This window comes from Aplosporella prunicola (assembly GCF_010093885.1).
Source record: "Aplosporella prunicola CBS 121167 unplaced genomic scaffold K452scaffold_32, whole genome shotgun sequence".
Lineage (NCBI taxonomy): Eukaryota > Fungi > Ascomycota > Dothideomycetes > Botryosphaeriales > Aplosporellaceae > Aplosporella > Aplosporella prunicola.
In genome coordinates this window covers 182,841-210,302 of record NW_022983560.1, presented here as the reverse complement: position 1 = coordinate 210,302, position 27,462 = coordinate 182,841, and the positions used below count along the sequence as shown (strand labels likewise).

At 54.3% G+C, this 27,462-nt stretch overlaps 9 protein-coding genes across 9 annotated transcripts; 5 read left to right on the top strand and 4 right to left on the bottom strand.

Moving 5' to 3' along the window:
* Positions 1-1,177: 1,177 nt before the first annotated feature.
* K452DRAFT_236197 (uncharacterized protein) lies at positions 1,178-3,180 on the top strand (the record flags this gene model as incomplete). Its single annotated transcript, XM_033537490.1, has 4 exons — positions 1,178-1,734; positions 1,816-1,985; positions 2,036-2,226; positions 2,311-3,180. 4 exons carry the CDS (start codon positions 1,178-1,180, stop codon positions 3,178-3,180), a joined length of 1,788 nt encoding a protein of 595 aa, XP_033392979.1.
* Positions 3,181-3,877: 697 nt separating this feature from the next.
* Positions 3,878-4,339, top strand: K452DRAFT_236179 (uncharacterized protein; the record flags this gene model as incomplete). Its single annotated transcript, XM_033537489.1, has 1 exon — positions 3,878-4,339. One exon carries the CDS (start codon positions 3,878-3,880, stop codon positions 4,337-4,339), a length of 462 nt encoding a protein of 153 aa, XP_033392978.1.
* An 83-nt stretch (positions 4,340-4,422) lies between these two features.
* On the top strand, positions 4,423-6,264 carry K452DRAFT_212880 (uncharacterized protein; the record flags this gene model as incomplete). Its single annotated transcript, XM_033536205.1, has 2 exons — positions 4,423-5,165; positions 5,268-6,264. Coding segments are annotated over 2 exons (1,740 nt in total), but the record flags the coding sequence as incomplete, so codon positions are not given.
* Positions 6,265-8,988: 2,724 nt separating this feature from the next.
* On the bottom strand, positions 8,989-12,095 carry K452DRAFT_302170 (uncharacterized protein; the record flags this gene model as incomplete). The annotated part of the gene is made up of 2 exons (XM_033542554.1): positions 8,989-11,994; positions 12,060-12,095. 2 exons carry the CDS (start codon positions 12,093-12,095, stop codon positions 8,989-8,991), a joined length of 3,042 nt encoding a protein of 1,013 aa, XP_033392976.1.
* A 1,175-nt stretch (positions 12,096-13,270) lies between these two features.
* K452DRAFT_236245 (uncharacterized protein) lies at positions 13,271-15,337 on the bottom strand (the record flags this gene model as incomplete). The annotated part of the gene is made up of 2 exons (XM_033537494.1): positions 13,271-14,690; positions 14,748-15,337. 2 exons carry the CDS (start codon positions 15,335-15,337, stop codon positions 13,271-13,273), a joined length of 2,010 nt encoding a protein of 669 aa, XP_033392975.1.
* Positions 15,338-15,690: 353 nt separating this feature from the next.
* K452DRAFT_302168 (uncharacterized protein) lies at positions 15,691-18,025 on the bottom strand (the record flags this gene model as incomplete). The annotated part of the gene is made up of 5 exons (XM_033542553.1): positions 15,691-16,306; positions 16,356-17,205; positions 17,254-17,636; positions 17,692-17,914; positions 17,980-18,025. The coding sequence occupies 5 exons, from the start codon at positions 18,023-18,025 to the stop codon at positions 15,691-15,693; spliced, it is 2,118 nt and encodes a 705-aa protein (XP_033392974.1).
* Positions 18,026-18,480: 455 nt separating this feature from the next.
* On the top strand, positions 18,481-22,677 carry K452DRAFT_112842 (uncharacterized protein). Its single transcript, XM_033535050.1, has 6 exons — positions 18,481-19,106; positions 19,171-19,426; positions 19,481-19,558; positions 19,609-20,113; positions 20,508-20,610; positions 20,665-22,677. The coding sequence occupies exons 1-6, from the start codon at positions 18,693-18,695 to the stop codon at positions 22,594-22,596; spliced, it is 3,288 nt and encodes a 1,095-aa protein (XP_033392973.1). The 5' UTR covers positions 18,481-18,692; the 3' UTR covers positions 22,597-22,677.
* K452DRAFT_112822 (uncharacterized protein) lies at positions 22,678-23,610 on the top strand. The gene has a single exon (XM_033535049.1). The coding sequence runs from the start codon at positions 22,758-22,760 to the stop codon at positions 23,379-23,381; it is 624 nt and encodes a 207-aa protein (XP_033392972.1). The 5' UTR covers positions 22,678-22,757; the 3' UTR covers positions 23,382-23,610.
* Positions 23,611-24,778: 1,168 nt separating this feature from the next.
* K452DRAFT_258026 (uncharacterized protein) lies at positions 24,779-27,228 on the bottom strand. Its single transcript, XM_033538458.1, has 4 exons — positions 26,675-27,228; positions 25,896-26,602; positions 25,704-25,843; positions 24,779-25,651 (listed from the first exon to the last, which is right to left on the bottom strand). The coding sequence occupies exons 1-4, from the start codon at positions 26,935-26,937 to the stop codon at positions 25,094-25,096; spliced, it is 1,668 nt and encodes a 555-aa protein (XP_033392971.1). The 5' UTR covers positions 26,938-27,228; the 3' UTR covers positions 24,779-25,093.
* Between the last annotated feature and the right edge of the window lie 234 nt (positions 27,229-27,462).

The following is a 27,462-nucleotide window of genomic DNA, read 5'->3' as shown; positions in this document are numbered from 1 at the left end:
GGCTGATAAACGAGAGTTATCGGAGTGATCCTGGCTGACATGTGTCTTTTTAGTTTTTACGTGATATTAGCACCTCTTCTGCTGGATGAGTGGTTGGTTCACCTGAAATAAACGTTTGTTTTAGGTAGGATGTTATAGGTTTATATTCACGGCGAAAGCGTCTAGATGCGGTATATAAATCCGGCAAAAACAATAACACCTTACTAAATTAAATATTAGCTAAACCAATCACATATCCTGGCAGTACACTAATAGCATTCGAAATTACTTGGCGCTTTCAGAAAGTTTATTTTAAGGTAACGTCCCCTACCATTGAACGAATCTCACCGTTCAGCGAGCTCCGCCAATCAGAGCATGGAAGAGACACATACAGCATGCTCCGATTGGTAGGGTTCGCTGAACTGTGAGCTTCGTTTGACGGTAGGAGATGTTATCTACCCGCGGGGTACGTGAGGCTTCCCGCGCAACTATCACAACATTCTCCCTGTGAAAACAGCCCTATTTACTATTTCCATAATCTGACTAGCGTACACCGTTACCAAAAAGCAAAGCATAGACCTATAATTGGATCGACAAGAACTCGGGTTACAGTTTTATTTGTAAAAGGTAAGAATGGTAGTGAATGCTTCGTTTAAAACTACCCAAGATACTCTAGATCCCAATTCTTTCTAGATATCTATACCGTAACTGGTGAGGAACCTTGTGACTTGAAAACTATCTTTGAGGTCGTACATCTTTTCCGTCGCACCTCGTATAACATCCAGGTGCCTCTTGTAGAACAATATATTTACAACCTCCTATAGCGCCACCGCCATTGTTTTACCAACTGCCTCTTGCCCAATGAGCGGGTGTTACTAGCGAGAATACGAAATCCAAAAATAAATTTCAATAAGACATGCTGATGCGTCCTGCAGGTAGTCGCGATTACGTCCAGTGAGACGAATTTCCACAATCGAAAAGTGTGGCCAATATTCTACGCAAGTAAAACAGGCTTAAGTTCAGCCTTGTATCATCTTTTAGCTTAAAAGGTCGTAGGCTGTTCTCACATTTGATTTCTCACCGTCAACCTCTTTCATAGCGAACCTCACAGCCTAAATCGTTCAAAGTGAGTACACAGAGATCCGAACCCATTCACGAGCTCCATGATCTATCGCAAGCTTCAAATGAAATAGGCGAAATGGATGCTATCACCATCGGAAGTCAAGAACTCAGCACTCAACAACACCTTGGTGCATGGCGTCCTGGATTACTGCGCCTGGAGTCCCAGCAATTTCTGCTCCCTTATAACGAGCAAGTGTCTCATGCACAAATCACTTCAGATGCTTCGTTAAGCCAATCAGAGACCTCCATTCCCGGAAATTCTCGGAATCTGCAGAATGAACAAAGTCCACCAGAAAGCTCATCGGTGCTTTCAAAGTTGGAGAACTGGTGGATCTGGGAACTTCTTGGGCTTCTCGTTTCGGCAGCCTCCTTGATCGGAATTATCTTCATACTTGGGAAATACGACCAAGAAAGACGGCCAACTTGGTATTACCTTTCACTGAGCTCTCTGGTTTCCTGGTTGAGTACCGCTGCGAAAATTTGTGCTTTCATCCCGGTCAGCAGAGGACTTGGTCAGTTAAAATGGGTATGGCTCGCGGAGAAAAGACGTCCGCTCTCGGATCTAAAGGTGTTCGATTCGGCCAGCAGAGGACTTCTTGGGAGCCTTGAGCTTCTTTGGGAACTCAAATGTCGGTATGTCTTGGATTACGTTTCTACATACTACAAAACCGTTCGGTTTTGAACATTTCATCTTATTGCTCTAACCGAACTTAGGCACTTCGCTGTTTTGGGGGCCGTCGCCACTGTGCTTGGTCTAGCATTTGACCCTTTTATACAGAATCTTGTTCATTATTACGACGGCCAGATACAAGACACGTCACAGATCGCCCTCCTTACCAACTGTACGACGTACAACACCCGTGGGCCTCTTATGGGAGGGAATTGTAAGTAAAATAATCTACCTAAGAACTTCCTGTTTCTGGCATTCCCTCAGTTCATTACGAAGATCCAATCCTACATGCAAATGTCTACAGAGCCATTGCAAATGTGGAACAAGCAAATTCCTGGGCGACTCCGCAATATTTTTGCAGCTCAGGCAACTGCACCTGGGATCCAATTGCCACACTAGAGCTCCGGTCAACGTGTAAAGATGTTAGTGAGCGTCTGGAAATGGAATGCCATCCTGTAACAGCTACATTCGAAAACTGTACGGTTTCATTAACCAACGGTTCATCGTTATATTTTTACGTTGGCGGAAGCTTGAAACAGCCCATGGCGTTAAGTACAACTACAAGCCCACTAGTACACTCGAACACTTATTTTCCCGCAATACAGCTGATTCTGGCTCAAGGGATCGAGAAAAGCAAAGGGGCTGGAGCGCTAAATATTACCAAGGATACCATCTTCACGGCCACTGAGTGCATTTTGGAAGCGGGCGTTCGGAGCTTTCAAGCAGCTGTGAACAACTCAACTTATGAAGAAAAGGCACTTAACACATATTCGATAAAGTCTAAATCTACAGACGCTTCAATTTGGTCTCCACCATGGGGCCCTGAGTATGGTATGCAGAGAGGCCAGAACTTTTCAATCGATTCAGACACATTGAGAGATATGTTTTTATATCTTCATGGCACTTTCTCAGGCAGCGTTTCAGGAGCATCCGACTCTTTCCAGTTCCGAGGAGACCAGGAAACTGTCCGAGCAATCTTCTACGGGAACTATACAGACTGCAACACACCGGAGGATCCACTCGCCTGTGCTTTAAACAATACAGCCAAAGCGATCTCCAAGACATTCCAAGACGCAGCTTACAATGCCAATGGACCTGGAGGTGCAAGCATGACGGTCGGGAAGACAATGGTCACTGTTACCTTTGTACGAGTCAGCTGGTACTGGATTTCTCTACCGGTTTTCATCTGGCTGCTAAGCGCCATTACTTGGATTGGCACTGCATGGAAGACTCGGAAAACGAAAGTTGAGACTTGGCGCAACAATCCTATACCTCTTGCCTTCCTTTATCGCGAAAACGCTGAAAAAGAGAGTGTAGAGTATGGGATATCTGATGAGGCATATGTTAAGAGGGCTGAGAATATGCAGGTCAGGTTGCAGGTCGAGGGAAATAAGGCGAGTTTGGTTTGAGCAAGAATCTGGAGACGCAGAATCAGAGAAAAATGATAGTTGAGTTCATAGGCGTACATTCCATATTTGTACCAATGGTTCACCCAAATTTGCAAGCTGCATGAATTTGGCTTGGGTTTTATGCAGTTGTTGGACCGAATAAGGACCACATGCGATTAGACGTCTAATCAGCCGGATCAGGGCTCTGATCTGGCCAATTAGGGACGCTATACGTGGCCCGTACTTGATTAAAGCGATTAGACGTCTGATCTAGTATTATAGCGTAATTCGGGTATCTCTACTAACTCGACCCTTTAAAGGATCGATATATTAACACTAACCCGACCCGCGCATTTAGGGCGGGCGAGGAGGGAGTTTTTCTAAATATTTGGTATTCTTCTTTTTCTCTAATATTCCTCCTAAAATTTAGTAGAAAATCGCGGAGAATAGCTAAGAACGAAGAACTAAACTAACTCGTAGAAGCGCTGCGAATCGGCGTACACGGCCTACTCAACACCTGATTAGACGTCTAATCGGCAGGTGTACTCTATTCGGTCCAACACAGTCACATGTCAGCCGCAGCTGAGAAGCCCCGGTTGCTCCTGCATATGCGGGGTGACGTGGCGATCCTGCTTGTTCCCACTCCAAAAACACTCCAAATTTCCGTCATCAATCCCACCGGTCGCAAGCTTTGCTTTCGTCTTTGACTACTGATTCAATGGATCCCCTCAGTATTACTGTTAGTGTTATCGCCATACTTGACCTAACGACAAAGGTCTTTGGCTATGTCAACTCTGTCAAGTATGCTTCGAAAGAACGGAGGCAGTGCGCAATGGAGATGTCGTCAACTCTGGCTCTCTTAACGGAACTTCGTTACCACTTGGAAGACTCGAGCCCAAACACTCCATGGTTCGAATCTGTGTGCGCTCTCGATGGAAAAGACGGCCCACTTGGTCAATACAAGGCAGCACTCAAGGAGCTTGAAATGAAGCTTGAGCCACCCGAAGGATTCAAGAAAGCTGCCAAATCCTTGACGTGGAAGCTTAATAAAAGCGAATCCGACAGCATCTTATCTCGCATTGAACGACTCAAGTCATCAATCCATATTGCACTTGAACTCGACAATTTGTATGCTCCAAATCTCAATTACAATGCCTCACTAATGGTTTTCGATGGCTAACACTTGTTAGCAAACTCTCCCAGGCCACTCACGCAAAAGCCGAAACCATTTCCAAAGACACCTCTAGGCTTGTTTCCGAGGACGAAAAAAGGAAATTATTGGAATGGCTCTCGCCAGTTGACTATGCTTCAAAGCAATCTGAAATCTTCAAACGAAACCAAGCAGGAACTGGAAAGTGGTTTCTAGAATCGCCCCAGTTTCAGGATTTCCTTAATGGAAGCACATCTACACTCTTTTGCCCTGGAATCCCTGGAGCTGGAAAAACCATCATGTCATCTTTGGTAATCAACGAACTATGGAAGCGTTTTCCAGCCGGAGATCGAGGAATTGCCGCTATTTATTTTGATTACAAGAAACCAGGAGAGCAGACACTAGAGAGCGTGTTTGCTGGCATTCTCAAGCAATTGGTTCAGGCACAACCTGTAATCCATGGGTCTGTTGACAAACTGTACGAGGCACACCACCGGTCCGGTTCAAAACCGACAGTTGAGGAGCTTACAAGCTGCCTTTCATCTATGTCAAGAAACTACCAGCGTGTGTATCTAGTACTTGATGCACTGGACGAGAGTGATACTGTCACGCGGAGAAAGTTACTTGCAGAGATTGTAAAACTACAAGCTCAGGGATTTATACAACTGATGGCAACCTCACGACCCCTCCAAGACATCGTGGAGATGTTCAAGGGTGCTAATATTTTGGAGGTCAGAGCTTCCAAAGATGACGTTCGGTTATACGTTGAGAAAAACTTGGACTTCCTTGCCGATTGGGAGGATGCAGAGCTGGAAAAAAGGGTAGTTGAGGGGATCGTTGAAGCCGCCGATGGAATGTAAGTTTCCACCAAGCAGACACTTATATTCAGCCCCTATTGTTTTTACCCAGCATAAAATACAAAGGATATAAAATACTAACACTGCACTATGCTGTGTAGATTCCTTCTAACTCGACTCCATCTTGATTCTTTGGAAGACAAAGTGACATTGCGCGACCTCGAAGAAGCTCTAACGCGTCTTCCAAAGGGCTCTGAGGCTGTCTCCAAAGCATACGACAGCGCAATTGAGCGAATCGAGTTTCAAAAACCACGCATCCGGGGCCTTGCCCGACAACTCATATCCTGGGTCACACTTGCCAAAGAGCCACTTTCCTCCCGAGCACTAGAGCATGCACTAGCCATCGAACCTGGGGTCTTCAGTCTGGATCAAAAGCGGACACCAAAAATGAAGCTCGTTATATCTGCCTGTGCAGGTTTGGTTACAGTGGAGTCAGAACGCAACATTGTCAGGTTAATTCACTACACCGCACAAGAATATTTCGAAGCGAAGATACTGCAATGGATGCCGAAGGCGCTTGAAGACATTACTAACAGATGTCTCACTTATTTGATGCTTCCGGAATTTTCGAGGCCTGCACCAGCTTCCCTTTACAATGTTGCTTTCAAGCTTGAATCTGAGCTGATTTCCCCACTCGCACATTATGCGGCTCAATACTGGGGCAAGCATGCCCAAGGGATACAAAGCCAGGTCAGAGACTTGGCTCTGAAATTTCTGACAAGCAAGTATATTGAAAACTTGTCGCGATTCTTTCCGGTATTCGGAATCGGCAACAAAACGTTGACGGGGCTTCACCTGGCAACATTTTTTGGTTTATCAGAGCTAGCAGTTATACTGCTACAAAATGGTCACGCCCCGAACCCGAAGACCGATGATGGGATAACTCCCCTCACCATTGCAGTAAAAACTCGTCAAGAACGAATGATTGAGTTATTATTGACTTGGCCCACGGTTGACGTAAACATAAGAAGCGGTTTACAACAAACACCACTGCAGTGGGCATTAACACATCGAGACTCAGAAAAGATAGTCAAGCTCTTGTTGGAAAGAGCTGATATTGATCCTAATGCGAGATATATAAACAAGAATACGCCACTCATTGTTGCAACTATTCGGAAGAACACAGAAGCTGTTAGGCTACTTCTTGACCGGCCCGATACCGACCCAAATTTAAGAGATTTGCTGGGAAGGACAGCGCTGAGTTTGGCAGTCAGATATCTGTACACAGAAACTTTCATGATACGTCTTGACCGTTTTGGTATCCGCTCATATCCAAGAGATAGGTTGAGGAAGACACTGCTGAGCATGGCAGCCAGATATCGTCACACAGAAATTATCAGGCTACTTCTTCGCCGATCTGATGTTGATCCAAACATTAAAGACCAAGATGGCAGGACGCCTTTGATGCATGCGGCTTGTGGGGGGATTAAAGAAGTGGTTGAACTGTTGTTGAACCGCACAGACATCGACATCGAGAAAACGGATGATGAAGGAAATACGTCTTTGGTGATGGCAGAAAGTTGCGGCGAGAGAGATATCGTCGATCTGCTTCTACTTCGCGGAGCAAAGCTAGTTCATTACTCTCATGATAATTCCACTGATAAGAGCAGTGAAGGGTCAAATGAAGGAAGCGATGGAGAATCCGATGAAGACCAGTATTTCAGCACAGGTAGCAATGAAGAGACAGATGAAGATGATTGGGTATAATCAGAATGAGGCACTACAAGGGGGAGATATTTCGTTCAATTCACATCGAATTCACTAAGGTGCGGCCTACTCAGCGTAGCCTGCTTAGACCGAGTAGTTGTGAATGTGTTCATCCCCATGGTAAAACTTCATATCAACCAGCCAAAAGCTGTCAATAGGTAGGTACATCGAAAGTAGCTAAGATAACACTGGAAGGCCTTCATCCCCATACAAAACTGTCGCTTCCAACCCTACGTAGATGATACAATGGAGTTCCAAAGACTTTAATAGCGCCACTCGACGCAGTTGTTCACTGATTTGTCACTTTTCTTCCTTCGCACTGCTTAGAAGTAAAACAACCCTATGCATAGTGCAATTATCCAAGATGACTAGAATAAGCAACCCCACAGCTAAGACTAAGTAGGCGAATAACGACGGAAAACACACAACCCCCTCCTCGCAAAACCCCATCTCAGGAAGCCGCCGCCACCACACGACCAGAAACCACCGCAAGACCAAGAACCGCCGCAACCACAACAAAATCGTACAAAGGAGAAAAGACACAAGGCAGTCGCAACCAGAAACCCTTATCTGCATCCACCAACCCATCAACCTGACCGCCATCCCACGCATTTTCCTGGCAAACAACTCCAGCCGTGTTTGTCGAGCATCAGTCAGCGCCGAAGACGAACAACATCTATTTTTGATCGTGAGGAAGACCACCAAGGTCCCACCTTTGCTCCGCGGCGCGCAAATTGCGGAAGACGAGCCTTTTCACATCGAGTAGGCCATGATGGGTTGTGTAACGGCAGCAGGGCAACCGCTAGGGAGTGCTGTTTCCTGATATGGGCTCAGATAAAAGTGGGCAGCCAGCGGCAGTAGTGGTCGTAAAGAGGAGACCTAGGCAATACTGCGCTCGTAGCAGCAGATATATATAGCAAGTAGCGCACTGCGGTCCTGGGGAAACGCTTTCTAGATGTACGCTGCTGACGATGAATACTCAGTGCTACTAGGGCATGGAAACCCGGAAACGATCAGAATATACAACTAGCTGTTTCTTAAGAACACGCTTTACACATAGGCGTCTTAACCCTTATTTTTAGACGGCAGAATACACTTAAAACTAAAATACATCCTACTCCCTACAACTCTTCTACCTCCATAACGCTTCCTCTGAACCTCCCGCTTCCGCACCCCCCTCCCACATCACCAACCCTCTATTTTCCCAAACCCCAAGCATACTGCACTCACCCCACGACAAAGCACAGCACAGCAACCCAGCCCCAGCCACCAAGCCCCGCAACCAGCAAAACCCACCATAGCCATTCACTATCCTTTCCCACAACAACAACAACAACAACAACAAGGGTCCAGAAACAGACACAAACCCAAGTTTAAGCGCAAAAGTCTACGCAGAAAACATTGGGTTAAGTTCAGAAGAGTTACGACAAGGTATGAAGGCTGAAGACGCACAGCACATATCAACACACAATCTCTCAACACACACTCCCTCCCTCAACCAACCAACACACCCAACGAACTAACCCCTCTCCCTCTCCCTCCCCAACCCCTCTCCCCAACCCAACCACCGCCCTCCACCCACCCACACACACGTACACACACGTACACACACGTACACACGTACATAAGCAGCTCTATCCAAAGCACCGCACCCTCAACACCGACACCGACACAAACAACCACAAACACAGACAGACCAGACAGACATCAGCATACATAGCCCATAAAAAGGCCTCGTCACTCTATTGCAACAAACAAACAACAATGACAAACATGACAACAAGAACAACAAGAACAACAAACAACACCGCTAAAGAACAGACACGACAAAACAACAACAACAACAACAAAAGGCGAAGACAAAGGCGAAGATAAAGAAGGAAGAAGATGAAGAAGATGAAGAAGATGAAGAAGATGAAGAAGATGAAGAAGATGAAGAAGAACGAAGAAGAATGCGAAGAAGAAAAAAGAACAGAAAACACGGCGTAAACAGCAGCAGCAGCAGCAGAACAAGGCAGCAGGCAACATCATACAAACCCCGTCGCCTACCTCATTCTCATTCCCACTCCCACCCAACCCAACCCAGCCCAATCCATCCCGTCGCACATCCCGCATCTAAACCTTCATAACATCCAGCACACCCTCCCACTCGCCCCTAGCCCTACAATCCCAGTACCCCTCCTTCCCGCCCTTCAACCTCCACACCTCATCACCGCCCGCACTGCCCTCGCCGCCCTCGCCCCCACCAGAAGCGCCCTTGACCTTCTCAAAGAACCGCGGTTTCCACTCCTCGCCGCGCTCCTCCATGTCCTTTCTGCGCTGGCGCTGGGCCTCCTCCAACTTCGCCTTCAAGCCCTCCGCGCTATCCAGCTCCCCCTCCTCCACCGCCCGCTGATCGGGCCTCAAGCGCGAGTCCGTCGGCGCCAGCTTGCCTTGTTCTAAAGCCGAGATCTCGTTCAACGAGGCGGCAAAGGTCGTGAAGCCGTAGCGCTTTTCGGGCTGGTCGACCAGCGGGCCGACACTCCAGATGGGCTTGCCGCCGGAGGTCAAGGTGAGAGACTGCGTCCACTTGCCGTTCAAGCCGAGCGGCAGCGGCGCCGCCGAGCCCGGCGCAAACGCCTGCACGCTGACTTCCTCGCTGCGGCCCGCGAACATGCCGCCCGCCTTGAATGTCGCGACGGCCTTGGCGCCCGTGCTCTCGCACACGACCGTCATCGTCCCCACCGGCTCCACGTACTTCTCGCCCGCGATGATGTTGCGCAGAAACGACGTCGCCACCGTCCAGCTGTACTGCTCCGCGTCGGCCGCCGCGTCCTTGTCCTTCGGGTAGATGAAGACGCGCGCGCGCCCGTCCGTGTTCAGCTCCGCGCTCTTGCCCCAGAACTTCTGCACCGGCATCGGGCTCTGCATAAACGTCCACGACGCCGCTTCCGCCTGGCACGCCATCCGCACCGGCCGGTGCGACACCTTCTCCGCCAGGAACCGGTAGCCCTTGTCTTCGCGCACCAGCTCAAACGTCTCGCCCAGCATGGGGTTGAACGGCTTGCGGATCGCCCGCTCCTTGACGCGCGAGTTTGAGAACGACGAGATCGCAAACGCCATCACGTACAGGATGCGCGACCCGTCGTCGGGGTTGGCCGTCGCGGCCGCGTCGAGCAGCTCGCTGTACTCCATCTGCTCGGCCACGCGCTGCAGCAGCGACGTCGGCTCGTTGGCCGAGACGGGCATGGCGATGGTGCTGAGATCCTTGCCGACGTTCTTGCGCAGGAAGGCAATGAGCGACGGCGGCGCCTGCTTCGGCGCGTTCACGTTCTTCCTCCTCTGCACCGTGTCGGCCGGCAGCGGCGTGAGGTCCTTGGCCCTCGACGGGTACATGGATAGCTGGCCCTCTTTGTCTTTTTGGTCCATGGCTCCGGCCGCGGCATCGCCCTCGCTGCTGGCTTCAGATTCGCCGTCGCTGACTTCGTCGGTAGCCTCTTCGTCGGGCTCGTCCGAGTCACGACGGATCTGGAGGAATTGAGATTTGGAGGGTTCTTGCGAGTCGTCGCCGCCGGTAGCGTCGAAGAACTCGTCGTCAGATGCGCTGTCAATGCTCTTGCGGGCCTCGGCGACAGGGGTGGCGGTGGTAGTGGGAGCACGGCGCGACCTGCTCTCGGCAAGGAGGGTGGAGAATTCGGAGACGACCAAGTCGAGATCGCGCAGAATGGCGAGGACATGTTCGTGGATGCCCGTCTCGTCGGCCGAAGCGGCGGGCTTCGGCACGGTGAGCGACGTGGTCGGAAGCGCCGGAACGGGAGGGATGCTGCCGGGAACCGGGACGGATGTCTGCGCGCCCGAAACGCTCCTCCTGCCGGCAGTGCTGGACTTCCGCTTCCAAAACCCTCCCGACTTGACCGATCTTGCGTCGTCGTCGTTTTTGTTGAAATAGTCGCCAGACGCCGCCGATTCCGACTCGGCGGGGCTGGTGACCCCACTGATTCCACCCTTGACGCTGCTGGCCCCCGACGTGACCGAAGATGGAAGCAACTTCGCCTCCGTGTCCTTGGCCAGCCGGCGCACCGCGTCCCTCGTGCCTGACACCCTGCCCACCAGCGCTTCAACCTTGCCCCATTCCCGCACCTCGAGTTCCGCGCTGGCCTTCTGCGTAGATGGCCAGTTGTAATCTTGGTTGGCCGGGTCCTCAGGGGGGCTCGGGGCCGTGCCGGCCTGCTTGCTTGCCCTCTCCAGCGCATCCTTCCACTCGTCAAAGTCCTTCTTGTTCGTGGCCTTGAGATGCCAAACTTCGGCCCCCGAATCGACCGAGATCTCTCTCGTCATCTCGTTGGCGCCGATGGCGGCGAGGGACAAAGGAATGGCACCGCGCAGGGCCGACGACTGGCGGCTCTGATAGTATGAGAGGGTGCTGGACGTGAAATCGAGAGAAAAGAAACGTCGCGCATAACCTTGGTTGCGCTTACGGCGCTTCTTCATAAGCACACCCGTGTAGAATAGCGAGCCGCCGGGAGTCGTGGCCTCAGCGATGTGGCGCGACTTGGGGCGCGGGTCAGCGGCAATGGTGGTCGAGGGGTCGCGATCGAGTGACTCAGTCGAATCGCCAAACTCGGCACCTGAGAGAGCCGTCGGGCTGCGGCCAAGGCTGGTGGAGCTTTCGCCGAACTTCTGCGAGAAGTGCAGGTGGTGTCCGGACTTGGGCGGCGCGTTGGTCGGGTGCGTCATGAGCACAAACGTCGCCGTCTTCGCAATCTGCTTGCTGAATGTGTTGTCGAAGACCAGCCCGTACATGCCACCGTCGCCCTCGGGCACGTCGTAGCGTCCCATGCTCACTTTGTCGGCCTCGCACCGCCCCGTCCATGAGACCTGCCGTAACCCTAGCCTCACCAGCTTGTCTACGACCGGAGGGTCATTGCGTCCAGAGTTGCTCGAGGCGCGCGGGCGTGAGGCTGACAGGTCGAGGCCCGGCGCGTCGATCTTGGCTTGGTCGGTCGAGGGCAAATTGGGCGTCTCGCCATTCTTGGTGCCGGGGTGCTTGAAGATGCCAAAGTTGAGCGACTTCTTGTGCGGCTGGATGCTCCAGCTGATCGTGTGGCCGGCGGGGACGTTGATCCAACGCACGAGGTAGGACTTGCGGCGGCGTGTCAGCAATGAGCGAAGAGACCGGGGCGTGGGGAGGGAAAGCGGTGGTGTACCTTGCTGTGGATCTGCAATTGTTCCATACCGGCCATGGTGAATGATGCTACAACTAAGGGACGGACCGGGGGGAGGAGGCGGAGGACTCGCGTTTAAGTTGCGGGCCCAAGACGGGGAAGGGGTGTGGGTCGGGGCTGCTCGGCTCGCCCGAGTCATGAGGCTGAAGAGGATCAACACGTCTTATGTAGGGGCTGGCCCCAAGGCCCTAAAAATATCCGTAATCGTTTAGTTATAATTTATTTCCGCTTGCTGCGCCAGGGCGCTAGGCGACGGCTTCTCCCTAGTCAACGGCTTGGGCCAGGCACCGTGAAGAGGGGGATCCCAGCCCAGGCCCTTCTACCCCGCTGCTGCGCCCGCCCTCGTCACCGTCACCGCCACCACCACTCCTTCACGCATGGCACCACTAGATTTCATATAGCCGCAACCGAACGAACTACTAGGTATTCGAGCCCTCCTTCCTCCCGCCTGCAGTCCTGCAATGCCACCAGCTCCGGAATAATAAAAAACAAAGCTGCAAAAGTGAAAGCAATAGAAGAGGGAAGAAACGAACCAAAGCAAGCAGAACAAAGAGAAGCGAAAATCGAAACTCAAAAATAAAGGAAAAAGGGGGGGCAAGGGCAATCAAGAGAAAGAGAAACAAAACAAAAAGAATCCATCAACACCGCCCGGCCCAAACCACCACGCCGTTGCTCCATCGCTTGCTCCAAAGCATGAATCCCCGACTCGCGCGAACCTGGCAATGATATAATCGACTAATAAGAAAGAAAAGAAGAAGCGGTCGGGTCTGCGATTCAAATAGTACAAAGAAAGGGAGTGAATGGAGTGGTAAGTTGCCGTCGTCCTCGGCCAGGGGGACGCCGTGTGAAGTGGGGGAATATCCATCGTGCCATGCCGTGCCAATGCCTCGCCATTGCAAAAAGAAAAAAGCCATCTCGAGAAAAGTAGGTCAAGGGGCCACCTTGGAGCGCAGAACAGAACATGGGGCCGTGCGTGGGGTGCGCGCCGGGAATGTAAATTAGTCTGAGTATAGGGGTACTGCTGATGGATAGGTATGGTGAGATAATGAGTATGAAGCAGCCGAACGAAGGCATAAAAGGGTAGTTTTTGGTGCGAGACCTAAGAAATCAATCAAGCGCCCAACGAACTAAGGATGCGCATTGCAAGCGCGCCCAACAAAAGAGAAACGAAAAGTCTGAGTGACGGGTGCACCTCACTGCGTAGGGTAGTAGACCATCCCTGCTTGAGGCACCTGTGGGTAATAGTAGCCGTCCGGGCTGGGCGTCATCATGCCGCCCATGCCCGGTACTGTGTAACTAGCTGGCGCATATCCCTCGACGGGTGCGTACATTTGCGACGGATCGTAGTAGTATACCATGCCGTTCGACTCGTGAGCGACCATGTTGCCTTGAGCAGGGGCACCAGGAGGAGCAGGGGCAGGGACAGTCGTTGCGACAGTCGGTACGGGGTACGCGCCTTGCTGAGGACCGGGCATGAACATCGGTACGACTGCGCCAGGAGGGTATTGTGGGGCAGCCGTCGGTGCTGGATAGTAAAAAGTGGTCCCGAAAGGTTGAGGCTGGTAACCGGTTGGATACGGCTGGAATGGCTGCGCATGGATTGCGCGCTCCGGAATGTTTGAGAGAGGAGTGCCAGTGGATGCCTGAGACGGGTACGAAGCCTGGCGGTTGTGGTCCTGCCCATTCATGTGAGTGGGCACCTGCTGGTGGAATGGTTGCTGCTCCTGTTGTTGCGGAGCGTGCACGGCGAGAGACGCGGGCGACTCGATGCCGGCCACAGATACAGTCTTTTGAGGCTTGGGCTGATGCATCGTGAGCGGCGCCGCCCAGTTCTCACGATAAGCTGGCCGCTGCGGCAGTGGGTAGCCTTGCTGCGGAGGCATGTTAACGACAGGCGTGCCTCCTCCGTGCACCGATGCCGGCTGGCTTGGTGGCCCAGATCCTGGATAGTTTGCACCTGGCAGGCGGACGACAGGTCTGTTGTCCATAGGCCCACCCGGTGGCCTTGACATGACCGAGCCGGCGGGAGACACAATACCATCACCCCGATATTCCCTCGCCAGCGAAGACCGTCTGCTCAATGCTACGCTCGGCGAATAGATGCTTCCTCCATAGGCGCTGGTCCTCCGGCTGGAGAAACCGCCGTACGAGCCGAAGCGCCCTCTTCCTCTTCCAAAGCCTTGCTGATTTGGCCGCAGTGCGCGAGGTATGAATATAAATGATCTCTCGGTCGCGGGGAATATGTATCGCGGGGGTTGTTCTGGGAGCGAGATGCGCACGGGCTTGTCGCGACGGAGCGGGGGGCGGTGGTTGGGCAGTCTGGTGTACTCCTTGATCGGCACGGCAGAGAAGTAGATGGGCGCTTTCATGCCCGGTATGGAGACGCGAATCCGGGCATTGCCGATGTGTTTGGTGGACGAAAAGGACTTGACGGGCGGAGTCTGGGGTTGTGGCTTGGCGCCCTGAGCAGGCGGGTTTGCCAGCTGTTGTGAGCTGTCCTCTGTTTGCTTGGGCACAGGGGCGGGCTGCGACTGAGGTTGCGGCTCCTCGAGCGTTTGGTGCAGGTCGTGGGTCCATGGCGCGCTCGTAGCCTCAGCTTCGCGGGCCATGACGCTGCGGGAGAGAGTAGAGTTAGCGACGGCGGAGGTGACAGCTGTGATGATGACGTACCTGGCCGGTGAGAATGGACCACCGACGCTGCCACGCCCGCGTCCACGGCCTCTGCCGTACGGCCTGAAGCCGTTTTGGTTGGCGCCCGCCGAGCGGTGGTCGTGCATGAAGAAGGCGCCGCGGTTGGGGATGAAGGCCGGATCCTCGTCGCGCTTCTTCTTGTACTCCTCGTGCTCGCGCCGCCGACGCTCGGCCATTGTCTCTTGCTTTGCGCCCGCGGGCTGCGCGGGGGCTGACCGTGCCACGGCGGGCGCCTCTTGCGCAGCTTCTCCGCCCAGCGCCTCAAAGTCCACGCCATCGTCGTCGTGGCCGATGTCGAGGCCGTTCATCATGGCCTCAGTGTCGGCCATCGGGGCAAACGTCGAGGCCGGCTCGGGTGCCTTTGCTCTTCCATTCGAGCGTCTGGCGTGCCCGTTCCGCGTGGCGACCGACTCGGCGTCGCTGAGGTCGCTGGCGTCGGCATCGGCGTCCTCGTCGCTCAACAGAGAAGCCTCGCTCTGCGACTCGTCGGCGCGCTCCGTGGCCCCTTCATCTTCCTCAGCATCGCGCCTGCGCCGTCTGAGAAGATCGCGGCGACGAGGAGGGGCCATGGTGCGGTTGAGTATGGGTGGCGTTGCGGGTCGAGGGTGGAGTTGGAGCGTTCTGCCTGCAGGTTAGAGAAACTACCTTGGGACGTTTCGGCGGGTCTTGGCAAATCATGTCATTGTCGTTTGCGCGCAGCCTAGCCCTCCCGCGTCACGAGATTTACGCTACTTTTATCCTGCCATCATTCGCGGGCCCTGAAGCTTCTCGAACCGCTCGGCGTGCATGACCATGAGCTGTCAAGCCTCACCGGTCCCGTTGATTCATCGGGCCCCTATCCGCTGCCGCGGCACCCAACCCCCCCGGCCTGCCACGCCCTCATCAGAATTGCATCTGTATTAGTGGCTTTCTATCTGCCTGTTCATACGCTCTCCTTGCCCAGCTTCGCCAGCTCGCTGTTGATGAAGTCGTCCGCGTTGACCAGCTCTGTGCTGCCATACACCACCCGCCGCCTGGGACCACTCCCGGGCGCCCCGTTCCCACTCGTTCGCTTCGCCCAGTCCTGCAGGTTTCCGTACTCTTCCATGCTGCCTCCGCCGACCGTAAATACAATCGCCTCGCTGAACCCCTGTCTCCTCTGCCCGAAGCTGGCCTCGATGCCGCGCCCCATGCCGCCAATGCCTCCTTGCTGATTTCTCGCCTGGCTCGCGGGCGGCATGGTGCCTCGCGCGTTGGCGCTGCGAGGATCGAAATACAGGTAACTCTCCGTCTTTGCAATGGCCGACGACGCCGCATTCTGCGGGTCCATCAAAGACTCCGTTATCTTTGTGAGCGTCAAGTCTTTGTTGGCGGGAAGGAAGTTCTTCACGCCGGAAACCAGATTCTCAAAGTTGGAGCCAAGACCAGCATCCTTGAACCGGTCAGTGAGGCGGTTGGATAGAGAGCTGAATCCTCGGAAAAGATCGCTGGATGCTGACGACTGAGCTGGTTGCGCGGGAGCAGACGACATCATTGTCATGCGGGTGATTTCGCGAACGCTGTGATAGGTTAGCACTGTATTGGAATGACGAAAAGGTGCAGCCTTACGTTTTGACGTAAGCGAGGGAAGCAGTGTCGGCGCCTGCAGCTCGCAATGCCTCGTCGAAGCGATCCATGTCAGCTCTGGAAACCTCCTGCTCCGTGCTCAGGAACCAAATGATGAACAAACGGAGTTTGTCCATAGGATCGTTGCCCTTGTCGTTATCTTGAACAAGCTCCAAGATCTGTGCTTTAGACTGCTTGGTGATGTTTTCCTCAAGCTGGAAGTAATTGTCCAGTTGGCGGTCTTTAATGGCCTTCAAGAGAGCGGTCAGGATACTCATGTGCATGTCGAGAAGTCCCTTCCGCTCTCTCAGCTCCGGAAGCAGCGTAATTGCAGCGCCAAGTTGCTTCACCGACGCACTGCTATCGTTCTGTAGATCATCCAGCGAAGCAGCGCCCGTCTTCTTGGTAATCTCGTCTGAATCTTGCTTGTACTTCTGCAGCTCCGTATCAATCGCCTCAGCGACGTTGGGGAAAGGGACGCCGGCGTTCTTAGCCCAAAAGAAATCGTTCGCGTTGAGATCATAAGACTTCTTGGTCATGCCTCTGGCCGGGTTTGTTTCGTCCACCGGCAGTTCCACAGTAATTCGATTAAGGTGCATATGGAGGACGTCGTGTACAAGAGATTGGTATGTCCAGGAATGAGACAACATAGGTATCAAGTCGACATTTCGGTCAACAATGACAAGCACCGGTCTGGACGATGGCGCCGACCCAGATGCAGACGTCTTCTGGTTCGCGCCAGAGAACAGGTTATCTTTGGAATTTAAGATGTGATCGCGGAGCTTGCGGTCGAGCTTGGCTGAGATCATCTCCGCAGCGCCACCCTTAGGGCAGCGAATGATAGGAATCGTGCCTGCGCCAAGTTAGCCACCAGCTTCAGCGAAGGCGTTGGTGCACGTACCCATAGTGACCACGACGCTAAACAAGCCGCTCACAATCCTGTCCACGGCGCTGTCCAGCTCTTCGTCCTTGACTTGCGCGCTGTTAAGCGTCCAGTATGATTCCTTACCCATGCCCAAGCTGAACAGGTCGGGCTCGCTGACAATGAAGTTCAAGTATTGGTCGTAGATCTGCGCGAGGTGCTCGGCCGTGCCATGTTCGGCTGTTTTTGCAGCGAAATCCTCCAGCAATGGCCGTGGTATTGAGGCGAGGAAGTTGACATAAGCGGGCGAGTATAGGCCGCGCGAAAGGTCGGAAGTAATAAGCTCTAGGTTGTGGGCGGTCGGCTCGACCAGGTAAATGACTGGGACGTCGGGTATGGTGTGGCGGGTGGTGTTAATGCTCCTGGACAGAGGGGTCAGTATGGGCCATGACCGGACGGCGGACAGACAGCACGTACAGGTGTATCGTCACGCCCCAGCTGCGGAGGTCGTTGACGCGCAAGACGCTGCTGATGACGTCCCTGCCTAGGGAGTCGAAGACCAGGACCTTCCAGATGGGCTGGCCATTTTGGTCGAGGATCGGGGTGGAGCGGGGCAGCAGGCCGGTGGCATTGGGGTCATGGTGGTCGTCGGAGGACTGGTCGTTTTGCTGGTTGAGGTTCAGGATCTTCTCGATGGAGGCTGCAGGCGCACGTCAGCACAACGGCCAGGCCGGTCCGCATGAGGCGTCGACCTTCGCGGCTTACCGACTTGCCTGTCCCGCAAGGAGTGGTGGTGGTTCGGGGCGGCCATGGTGCCAGTCAGCACATGCTGTCGCTAACAGAAGTCGGGGAGGGAAGGGAAGCTGTAGAGAGGCCACGGCGATGCATTCAGCTTGGGATGCTGGCGGTTTCGGGCCTAGCGTCATCCGCACGTGCACGCGCCGCTTATTTCGAAGGTCGTCGCTCGCCCGCCGCTCCTCCCTCCTTCATCCCCAAACAACCCCCAACTCGCGCACCCGTGGACACGTCTTCATCCTCTGTTCGCTCCCTTGACGCTGCCCCCATCATAGTGACCTTCGCCTCATTGCGGGCTTAAAGCGCCTGACGTGCCAGATAACTGGCGTCCTTGTTGGTGCCGGAGGGTTTTCTTCTGATCGCCGTGGCAAGGTTTTTCGCGGGACAGACAGCTGAAAGTGTCGCACACGCAAGCAGTGACGCCGAACCTCGCAACAGAGGCGCGCGCTGGCAATAAGTCACTGCGCAGAGGCAGGCAATTGCGCCAAGGCGACGGCTGGGGCCTGACTGGGGTGTTCTGATCATTTCCGCAATCGACGCAGACAGACTTCGCCATCGCTCGCCGCCTCAGCTCGCACAAAGACGCGCACCAGACCGCACGCTTTCCGCCTAGTGCCCTGACGCTGCGTAATCACTGAAACGGGCTAGCTGCTTACGTGCTTGGGTCTCTGGGTCACTGGGTCATGGCGTCGGATCACGTGCAGCTCGAGGAGCCCCATCCGGGCCAGCAGATGTTTGATGGCTTTAATGATCTCTTCCCCGCCGCCGCAAATGATCAAGCCTGGTCTTCCTTCAGCCAGAATCCGCAGCCCTGGCAGCAGCAGCAGCCGCCTGCCGCCTTCGAGAACTCCGCCTTCTACGGCCGCGCCTTCTCCAACAGCCCCACGCCCTATCACCTCGCCCACCATGGGAATCTGCAGCAGCAACCCTTCTCGCAACAAGTGCTGGACCCCGCCCTCATGTCCGCCGGGGCCGCCGACGCCTCTGAATACGACTTGAACATGCCCTCTTATCCCGCTTCGTCCAGCACCATCGCGCCCCAGGCCCTGCAGTCCGTCTACCCCAGGGCCACGCCCCCCACGACGGCTCAATATGAGGTACGCGCCTTTGATTCTTAAACCTACCTATACTCCGTTCCCCCGCTAACCGCTTTCCCTTCAGGCTCCTCCCAAGCGGAACAGCGCCAGTAATGGCGCCTCCGCCTCCGCCCCAGTCCCTGCTGCAGTTAACTCTCCTGCGCCTGAGCCTTCGCCGGCTCCCGCACCAGCCCAGATTCACTTACCAGCCCCTAAGGGCCTTGTGTCCGGCAACTTTATCATCGTTGACTATGACGAACTGTCCAAAGCCACCAACTCCACGCGTCTCCATGAGTTTGTGAACATTGGTGATGGTGCCGTTGAAATGCCGATGATGAAATGTAAGAGTGGTTCCTTCCATGAATACGGGACCATCATGACTAATGCTTCAGCAGCGTCCATCCCACAATACACCCCCAGAAAGTCGCGCAACGAGCTTAAGCGACTGGCTGCGTCAGACAGCAAGTTGTTAGGTAAGTCAAAATGCTCCTATAATCTAAATTTTGTACTCATGTTCTGGTAGCGAGAATCGCAAAATCATCTAAGAAGGCCAAGACCACCACACCAAAACTTCCGCGGTTCAAATCGCCGTCTACTGGTATTAGGTCTCCCGCAAGCCTGAGAGATGATGTCACGGACTCATCCAGTGAGACTGAATCCTCGGATGATTATTCTGACTATGACTCCTCGGATGATGAGGAGCCTGAGCTCTCGCCTTTGCCGAGCACCAGGCCTTCTGGCACTCTTCCGGGAGTGCGCTACGACATAATGAAGGCTACGTGGCGGCCGCGTAACAAATTTATTTCAGCTGACGATATTCGTGCCGGTCTCTTAGATTTCTGGGAGATTATTAAGAACATCCGTGATCGCTGGAAGGGAGATTTGGCTGCCCTGAAGGCAGCTGAGGAGAAGGAGAAGCGTCCACCTGACTTCCACGAGCTCAAGAGCAGAGTCTCTGAGCAACGTGGCAAGATGGAAATGGCCGTGAAAGTTGCTCTTGAACATGGTCATCCAGACATTATCCGAACGTAAGTCTTAACCCCTATCTGCACCCGCCCCTGGCCCACTTCAGGACGCTGCCCATGACGGCCGCTTTCCCTGCTGTTTCATGAGCGAGGTCACTTCTAGCGAAGATGGTCGTTTGATATAGCCGCTCGGGAACCATGTTTCTCGACGAGCCTCTATGCATCGTGATTAAGGCAGCAACGCGGCATATGCATTTTGCATAGACTAGTCTTGCGCTTTTTGCCCTTGCTTGAGCGCAGCAGATAGATTAGCTCTGCTTTAATAATGGCGCCCATGAATGAGCCGCCTGTGTCGATGAAGCATTATGATGCTGAGTCGCACTATCACGACCTCGCGGGCACCGGCTGTCATAAGGCCTCCTATTTAAAATTTCGTATACTGACCCAAACTCCACAGACTTGGTGGCAATGTCTCATTCTTGTTCGTCGCATACCAGTTCTTGGCAGACCGCATTAGAGAGAATGAATACAACGATGCCTTCTCGAAGTCCATCCTTGAGGTACATAACCCTCTGTCCAACTCTAATTTTAAACATAATTGACATGATCGGTAGCTACTGTCCCGCGTCGGGAACATCATGAGCGAATCGCTCGAAAAGACCAAGCTCAACACGGCATTGAAGAGGTATCTCACTCGCGGCGACGACAAGACCAAGCCGCAAGCTCAGGCCATTTTCGACCGAGCTACTGCAAACTCGAAGAAAAAGGCCGAAGAGAACGCCCCCGCTGCTCCAAACGGCGAGCAGAAGGCCGACGCTAAGAAGGAAAACGGCATCAAGAAAGAGGGCATCAAAAAGGATGAGTCGAAGACGAAAGCGGAGCCAGCATTGGCTACTCGCCCTCAACCAGCAGCCGTTGCGGGAGTGAAAAGGCCGCGGCCGGGAGAGGCCGCCGGCGCTCAACCGGTAAAGAAAACGGCCACATCGACTGCTGGCACCAACGGTTCGGTGAAGGCGGGATCCGCCGCGGCGCTCGGCCCGAAACGTCCCGGGGCGGCAGGCGCCTCGACCGCATCCGCAGCAGGCGCGACGGCCGCTGCCAAGCCCAAGCCCATTGCAAAGCCCAGCATGTTTGCTAGTCTCCAGTCTGCATCGAAGAAGTCGGGTGCTGCAGCTACGGCAAAGCCTGCTACTGTTGCCGCCGTGAAGAAGCCTGCTCCCGCTCCTTCTTCTGCTCCTAGATTCTCTTTTGCCGAGACCATGGCAAATCTGACTAAGCCCAAGGAGGAAAAGCCGGCCGCGAAACCCGAGGACAACCGCCCGCCAGAGACCGAGGAAGAGAGGACGAAGCGCCTCCGCAAGGAGGAGCGCCGTAAGCTTAGAGTCACCTGGAAGCCGGAGAAGGAATTGGAATCCGTTCGGTATTTCACTCATGATCCCGACGAGGAGCTTGGCCACGATGCCAACATGGTGCGTGATGTTGCGGATGTCGGTGGGGAGGGTCGCATGTTCAAGCAGCATAAAGATATGATGGATCTTGACGAAGATGACGATCGCCTAAGCGAAGAGTCATTCCGTCCCTGGCGTGAGCCTTCACTCGTTGATTTCAGCGCTGTCCCCAAGGAGGAGCGCGAGAGGAATTACGAGCCGTACGGTGGTGGGGCAAGGAAGGTCGAGTCACAGGAGAGAGAGGTGCAGGAGCAGCGCGAGGCTACTACTCTGCTGGTCTTCTACACCAACTCCTCGGACATCCCGCCATGCCCGAAGGAACCCACCACCGAGGAGGTCCCGGAGGAAAACAGGGAACCAGTATTGTTTGGCACGCCCGACGAGAAGACGCTGGCTCGCGCCGCGACCTTCGCACCCCCCGCTGCTGTTGTGCCTTCTTCTGCGCCCGAGACACCCGGTGCTCCCGACATCTCCAAGATTCTGGCTATTCTCGGCACCGCCCAACAACAGCCGCAGCCGGTACAGGCTCCGGCGCCCCAGCCTCAAAGCGAGTTGGAAAAGACATTTTCCATGTTTGCGCCGCAACAACCTCAACAACCCCAACAACCGCAAATGCAATTCACCCCGGCCCCTGCTCCCGCACCAGCCCCTCAAGTGGACATCCAGGCCATCCTTGCAACGCTCGGCAACATGCAGGCGCAAACCCCCGCGCAGAACCAGCCGCAGCAGCAGGCACCCCACCAGGCGGCCGCTTTCCCCGGGATGGCGAACCCAGGATTCGATTTCGCAGCGATGTTGCAGGGCGTGCAAAACGCGGGCATGCCGCCCGCCATGTCGGGCTTCGGCGCCGCCTTCCCGCAGATGCAGCAGAGCAACGGCGGGCAGCCGCTCATGTCGCAACAGCAGCAGTTTCACGAGGAGGAGCGCAAGCGGACGCGCGACGGCGGCAACGACGGCCGCGACGGCGACTTTAAGCGCGGCAGGAAGAACAAAAAGTGGCCGAGTAATAAGGAGAAGCCGCAGTTTGTGGTTGCGTGCAGGTTTTGGCAGGAGGGCAAGTGCGCAAAGGGCGATAGCTGCACGTATTTGCATCACTGAGTGCGGCGGCCGCTGGTTATGGGGTTTCACTCTACTACGTACATCACTCCAAGCTCTCTACGACACGCGGGAAGTGTCATTTTCTGCTTATTGAGTGCCACACACACACACACACACACACACACTCCGCCGTCCACTCCACTCCATGCGACTTGCAAACCATGCGTGCAACACCGACCAGCGCTACAACTGCAACGACGACATATTCCCGGGCGGGACTAGGTACTTTTTCTTTCTTGCTTTCTTTAATCAACAAGCGCACAGTCTCTTCGCGCTTTGTACAACACGATATCACATGCATGCGGCCTCTTTGCTTTTGCGCTCGGCATACCTGCTCTGTTGCCTCGGGCACTACTACGCATTCCGGCCGCTCTGGCCTGCTTATATGGCTTTCAAAACAGGTCTTCCACTTCTTTCTCTTGTTGCTTCTCTTTCGACTTTTTTCTTTTTTTTTCAAACGACTGCATAACGAATGGATCGGAAAGCGGGAGAGCGACGAAGCGTTCGCCGAACTCGCATTTGCTTGCTTGCTTGCCTGCTGGCCCAACCCAACTTCTCTTCTCTCCTCTGTTGCACGGAGCGGACACAGCACGTGCGCACACTTGGCGGCTACACACCACACCACATCACGTTGCATTCACGACCTTCGGGCGTTTGGCCGCCGGTCTTGCTCGCCTCCTCTTCCTCCTCTTTCTTTTCACACGCTACGACCGCCCTCCCTCACTGGCGCGTCGGCGCCAGCAAGCAGGCAGCGCGTAAGTGTCCTGCACGCTGAGATGGGATGACGCGTGCGCTGGGTGGCTGGGTGCTTGTTCTCGCGCTCTCTTTACGCGGCAAAATAAGGCGCTCTTCTGGTGGGATGGGGTGGGGTGGTTTGGGTTTGAGTGGTGCGGTTCACTCAGTTCAATCAGTCACCTTCGGTTCGACTCAGTTCGGTTCGGTTCGGTTCTTGCGGTAGGATGGGATGAGGGTTAGTTTGGTTTTCTTTTCTTTTCTTTTCTTTTCCTTTTCTTTTTTTCTAATTGCGACGGGCGGGGTATCTACTTACCACGCGCTCTACTGCTCTACTACTACGTACTAGGCACGCTATACGCATGGGTTGGGCTTGCTTGCTTGCGTTTTCTGCTTCTTCTGCTTCTTCTGCTTTTTCGACTTCTTCTGCTTTTTCGACTTCTTCTGCTTCTTTTTCGACTTCTTTTTCTGCTGCGAAGGGTGAAGGGTATGGGTTAGGGTTGATTGAGGTTTAAGGTTTGAGGGTTCCGTTTGTAACATAGCTTACGCCTGCCGAGACGAATGATGCTGGTTCTGCTGCTGCCTTGGACTGCTGTTGTGTGAGTGTGGGGTTGTCGTGATAGTTACTGTGATGGTGTGGTGGTTGTGTGTGTGGGTGTTCTGATGAGCTGCGAGATGTGCATGTTGTTTTTTGTTTGTTGCTGTTGTTGCTGTTGTTGCTGTTTGTGATGGCGTGGTGGGTGGGTGTGATGGTGAAGGGATAGTACCTAGCATCTAAGGATACTAGAAGTACGTAAAAGCACAAATGTAAAAGTCTAGGAAATTTAAGGTACACAGATATGAACATTCGAAAGTGCAAAACTATCCTATAAAAGCACCCACACAGTCCCAGCACCTCCTCATCTAGCCCCAGCACTCACTCAGCAACCTAAGAACGGGCCCCTGGTTTGATATTAGGCTCTACGAGGCGTATTCATACAAGACTAAAACTAGCTTAGCCTCCCCCATCTTTAACAATACACACTCCTTCAAAAAGAGCAAGGGCCAAAGGAAGTTTATGTCCACCATCACCCGCACACAGTGAAAAACAGCAGCATCTATCGCAGTAGTTAGTGCACACCACCACTACAGCAAACACAAACAATCACAACTCAACCCACCGCAATCCATTACGTGCACTGTACATTTGCCAAAGCCAAGCGCCCCCGACCCCTTTGCCCAAACGATAGGTTGTGTACAGTAGTCGTATCGTACTTTGTCTTGGAACCCCACCTCGCACCAAGGCAGTAGTAGTGAAGAAGGATGTTTAGGCCAGCACTACACGCTTATATATATAGCTTGTTGTCTGTAGGAGGGGAGTGCTGTATATACGTCACACACATAGCACCTCACACATAAGTGGTACAGCGCAGCACGCAGACACAGACACAGACAGACAACACACCAATCTCTCCATGCACTCATCTCATTCTCATTCTCATTCATTTTCCGCCGGCCGATCATGCACGCAAAAATATACGCGTACCCAGTGTAGTAGTCGGTAGTAGGAGCACCAAGTCTGTATACCCCCTCCCCCCAGCCCCAAAAAGAACGCCTCCCTACCTATAATTCATAATCCAGAACAGCAGCAGCCCAGCCAGCTTTCGCTTTCAGTCAGCCAGCCAGCCAGTCAAGCCAAGCCAAGCCAGTCGTCCAAGCCCATAGACGCGCCAAACCCCCAACCCGAGCACCAAGTCATCAAACCGCACGCACGCGCTCAAGCTCCTCAAATCTCAACGTCGATCCCCAGGTCCATCGCCCCGATGAGGTCGTCATCCATGGTGCGCTTCTTGAACGTCGGCAGCCCCTTCTTCTCCACCTTCTTTCCGGGGCTCTTCTTCTCGCCGTTGGCTGGGGTGCCACTGCGGCTAAGATCGCTTCCATCGAAGAGAGCATCGAGGTCGCCCGTACCCGGCACTTCAAGCAGCTTTTTGCGTTCCTCTTCCTCCTTCTTTGCCTTGGCTTTTGCAGCTGCCGCCGCCTTCGCCTTGTGCTGCGCGATGAGGGCCTGCCGCACCTCCTGCGCGTTCTTCTTGCGGTTGGCGTTGTTGAGCGCTGCTAGTCTGTCACCTTGGCGGTTGATAACCGTCGGCGTCGATTTGGTGACGCCAGTCTTCTCCGCGGCGAACTTATTCTGTCGGCGCAGCTTCTCAGCCACTTCTTCTTCGGTCCAGCGCCGGTCGAGCAGGCGGTGGATGTTCTCGAGGTTGTGGAGGAGCTTCTTCTTTGTGGGAATCTTTACACCGTCCCCCTCGGCAGTGACCTTGTAGCGGTTGAACTCGGACTATCGTGTTGTCAGTAGGCGTATCTTGTAGAAGACTTTGGCTGAAACTTACGTCTGAGAACCTGGAGTCGGAGCACATGATGAAAGGCCACTCCTTCTCAGCCTTGCCATGGGCGACGAGAGCGTACTGGTCGGTCTTGATAGGCTTTCCGTTGCTGCCTTGCATGGTGTATGGCGTGCCTTCAGTGAACCCTATCATAATATCAGCAAACAGCCCCCTGACTTGTATCATTACTGAGCTTACCCTTGATTTGGCACATCCGGTAGACACTCTGGCCCGTAGACTTGTCAACGCCGATGCTCACGCGGCAGAAGCAACCGGTGAGGGCATCCTCAAAGCCAGGATAGAAACAGACTTTGGCAAAGTTGCTTCTTCCAATCCTGACGCGCTCGAAGTCCTTGAGGTCAGGGGGTGGGTCATGACGCTCGTGATCCTTGCCGCGGGAATTGTCCCACTCAACCTCGCTATCCCCGTCGGCATCCGCGTCGGAAAGGTCGCGGTCATCCCTAGAAGGCGAACGGTGGTCCCGGTCGCGGTCCCTGCGGCTGCGTTGTTCGCGAGTCTGCTCTCTCTGCCGCTTGTATGCCTCGAGCTTCTCGAGTTTCTCGCTGCCCTTGGGTTTCCTAGCCTTGCGCTCGCTGTCGTCGAGGTCCGCGGCGGCAGCCTTACGCTTCTTCTCGTCCCTGTTGGCTTGACGGCCTTGCATCAAGCGCTTTAGGTTGAGGTCCTGGTTCCTGCGCTCCATTTCGGCCGCGCGCTCGGCAAGGATAGACTCGCGCTCGATTTCCGAGAGCCCCAGGATCCGGGCCTTGTCTTCGTATGAGGTGAACTTGCCCTCGATCGGGTACGGGGTGCGGTCTTCGCCGTCAGCGTCAGAGCCGCCAGCCTCAGAGTCGGATTCTTCCATAGCGCCAGAGCCGAGCGAATCTGGCGAGCCAGGTGCGGAAGAACTGGATGCACGTTGTCAGTGACCAAGTCGGTGACCGGGGATATCTGCAGCTTGCGCAAAAGTGGTGACGTACGCTTCACCCTCTTCCTCCGAATCGTCCTTCCTGCGGCGACCACCAGCTTTGCGCAACTTCATTTTGCGTGACGAGGGTCCGCGGCGTGGTGGTGACTGTGCGGGGGAGCTGTGGCGGGAGGAACGTTGAGGTGAAGAGCGGGGAGAAGGTGACCGGCTTGCTTGAACATCGTCGTGGGTGGCGTCATGCTCCTGCTCACCACCCGACTCGTCGCCGGCAAGAGCAAGGAGCTCGGCGTCAAGGTCAAGGCCGTCGTCGGACATGGTGATTATCCGGTCGTCTGAACAGAAGTAGAGAGGTGGCGTAGATGAAAACTACTCCCGGTACCGATGGAAGGATCCTCAGGGGGTTCGAAAGGGAGCGGGGCTGCTCAGGCTTCAGGAGGTGGAAGCAGCAAGAAGGGCGTGGAGATCGTCAGGCGCGTCCAGGGCGCGGGTGTGTGCGGACAATTGTTCGAGTATGTGCGAGAAGATGGAGAGCGAGATGCGGAAGTAGATATGGATAGTCGACAGGGCGTTGGGGGTTGGCTGGTGGAGGGGGGGAGGCTGGGCGGGAGGTAAGAGAAGTGAAGGTTGGTGAAGTGAACCAGGCCGAAGCAACTGCGCTCGAGGGAATCGCACCGCGCCGCCATTCCCTCTGTGCGGGGAATCCTCGGTCCGCGCCGCTGACATCAAGCGCCGAGTCACGTGCGACGTCGGCAAGTTCCTTCCAGAGCAAGCGCGAGCCCTGCGTCGCCGATCCGATCCCCGGCCGGCGGCGAGATAGAAACAATCCGTCCGTCAGCCGTT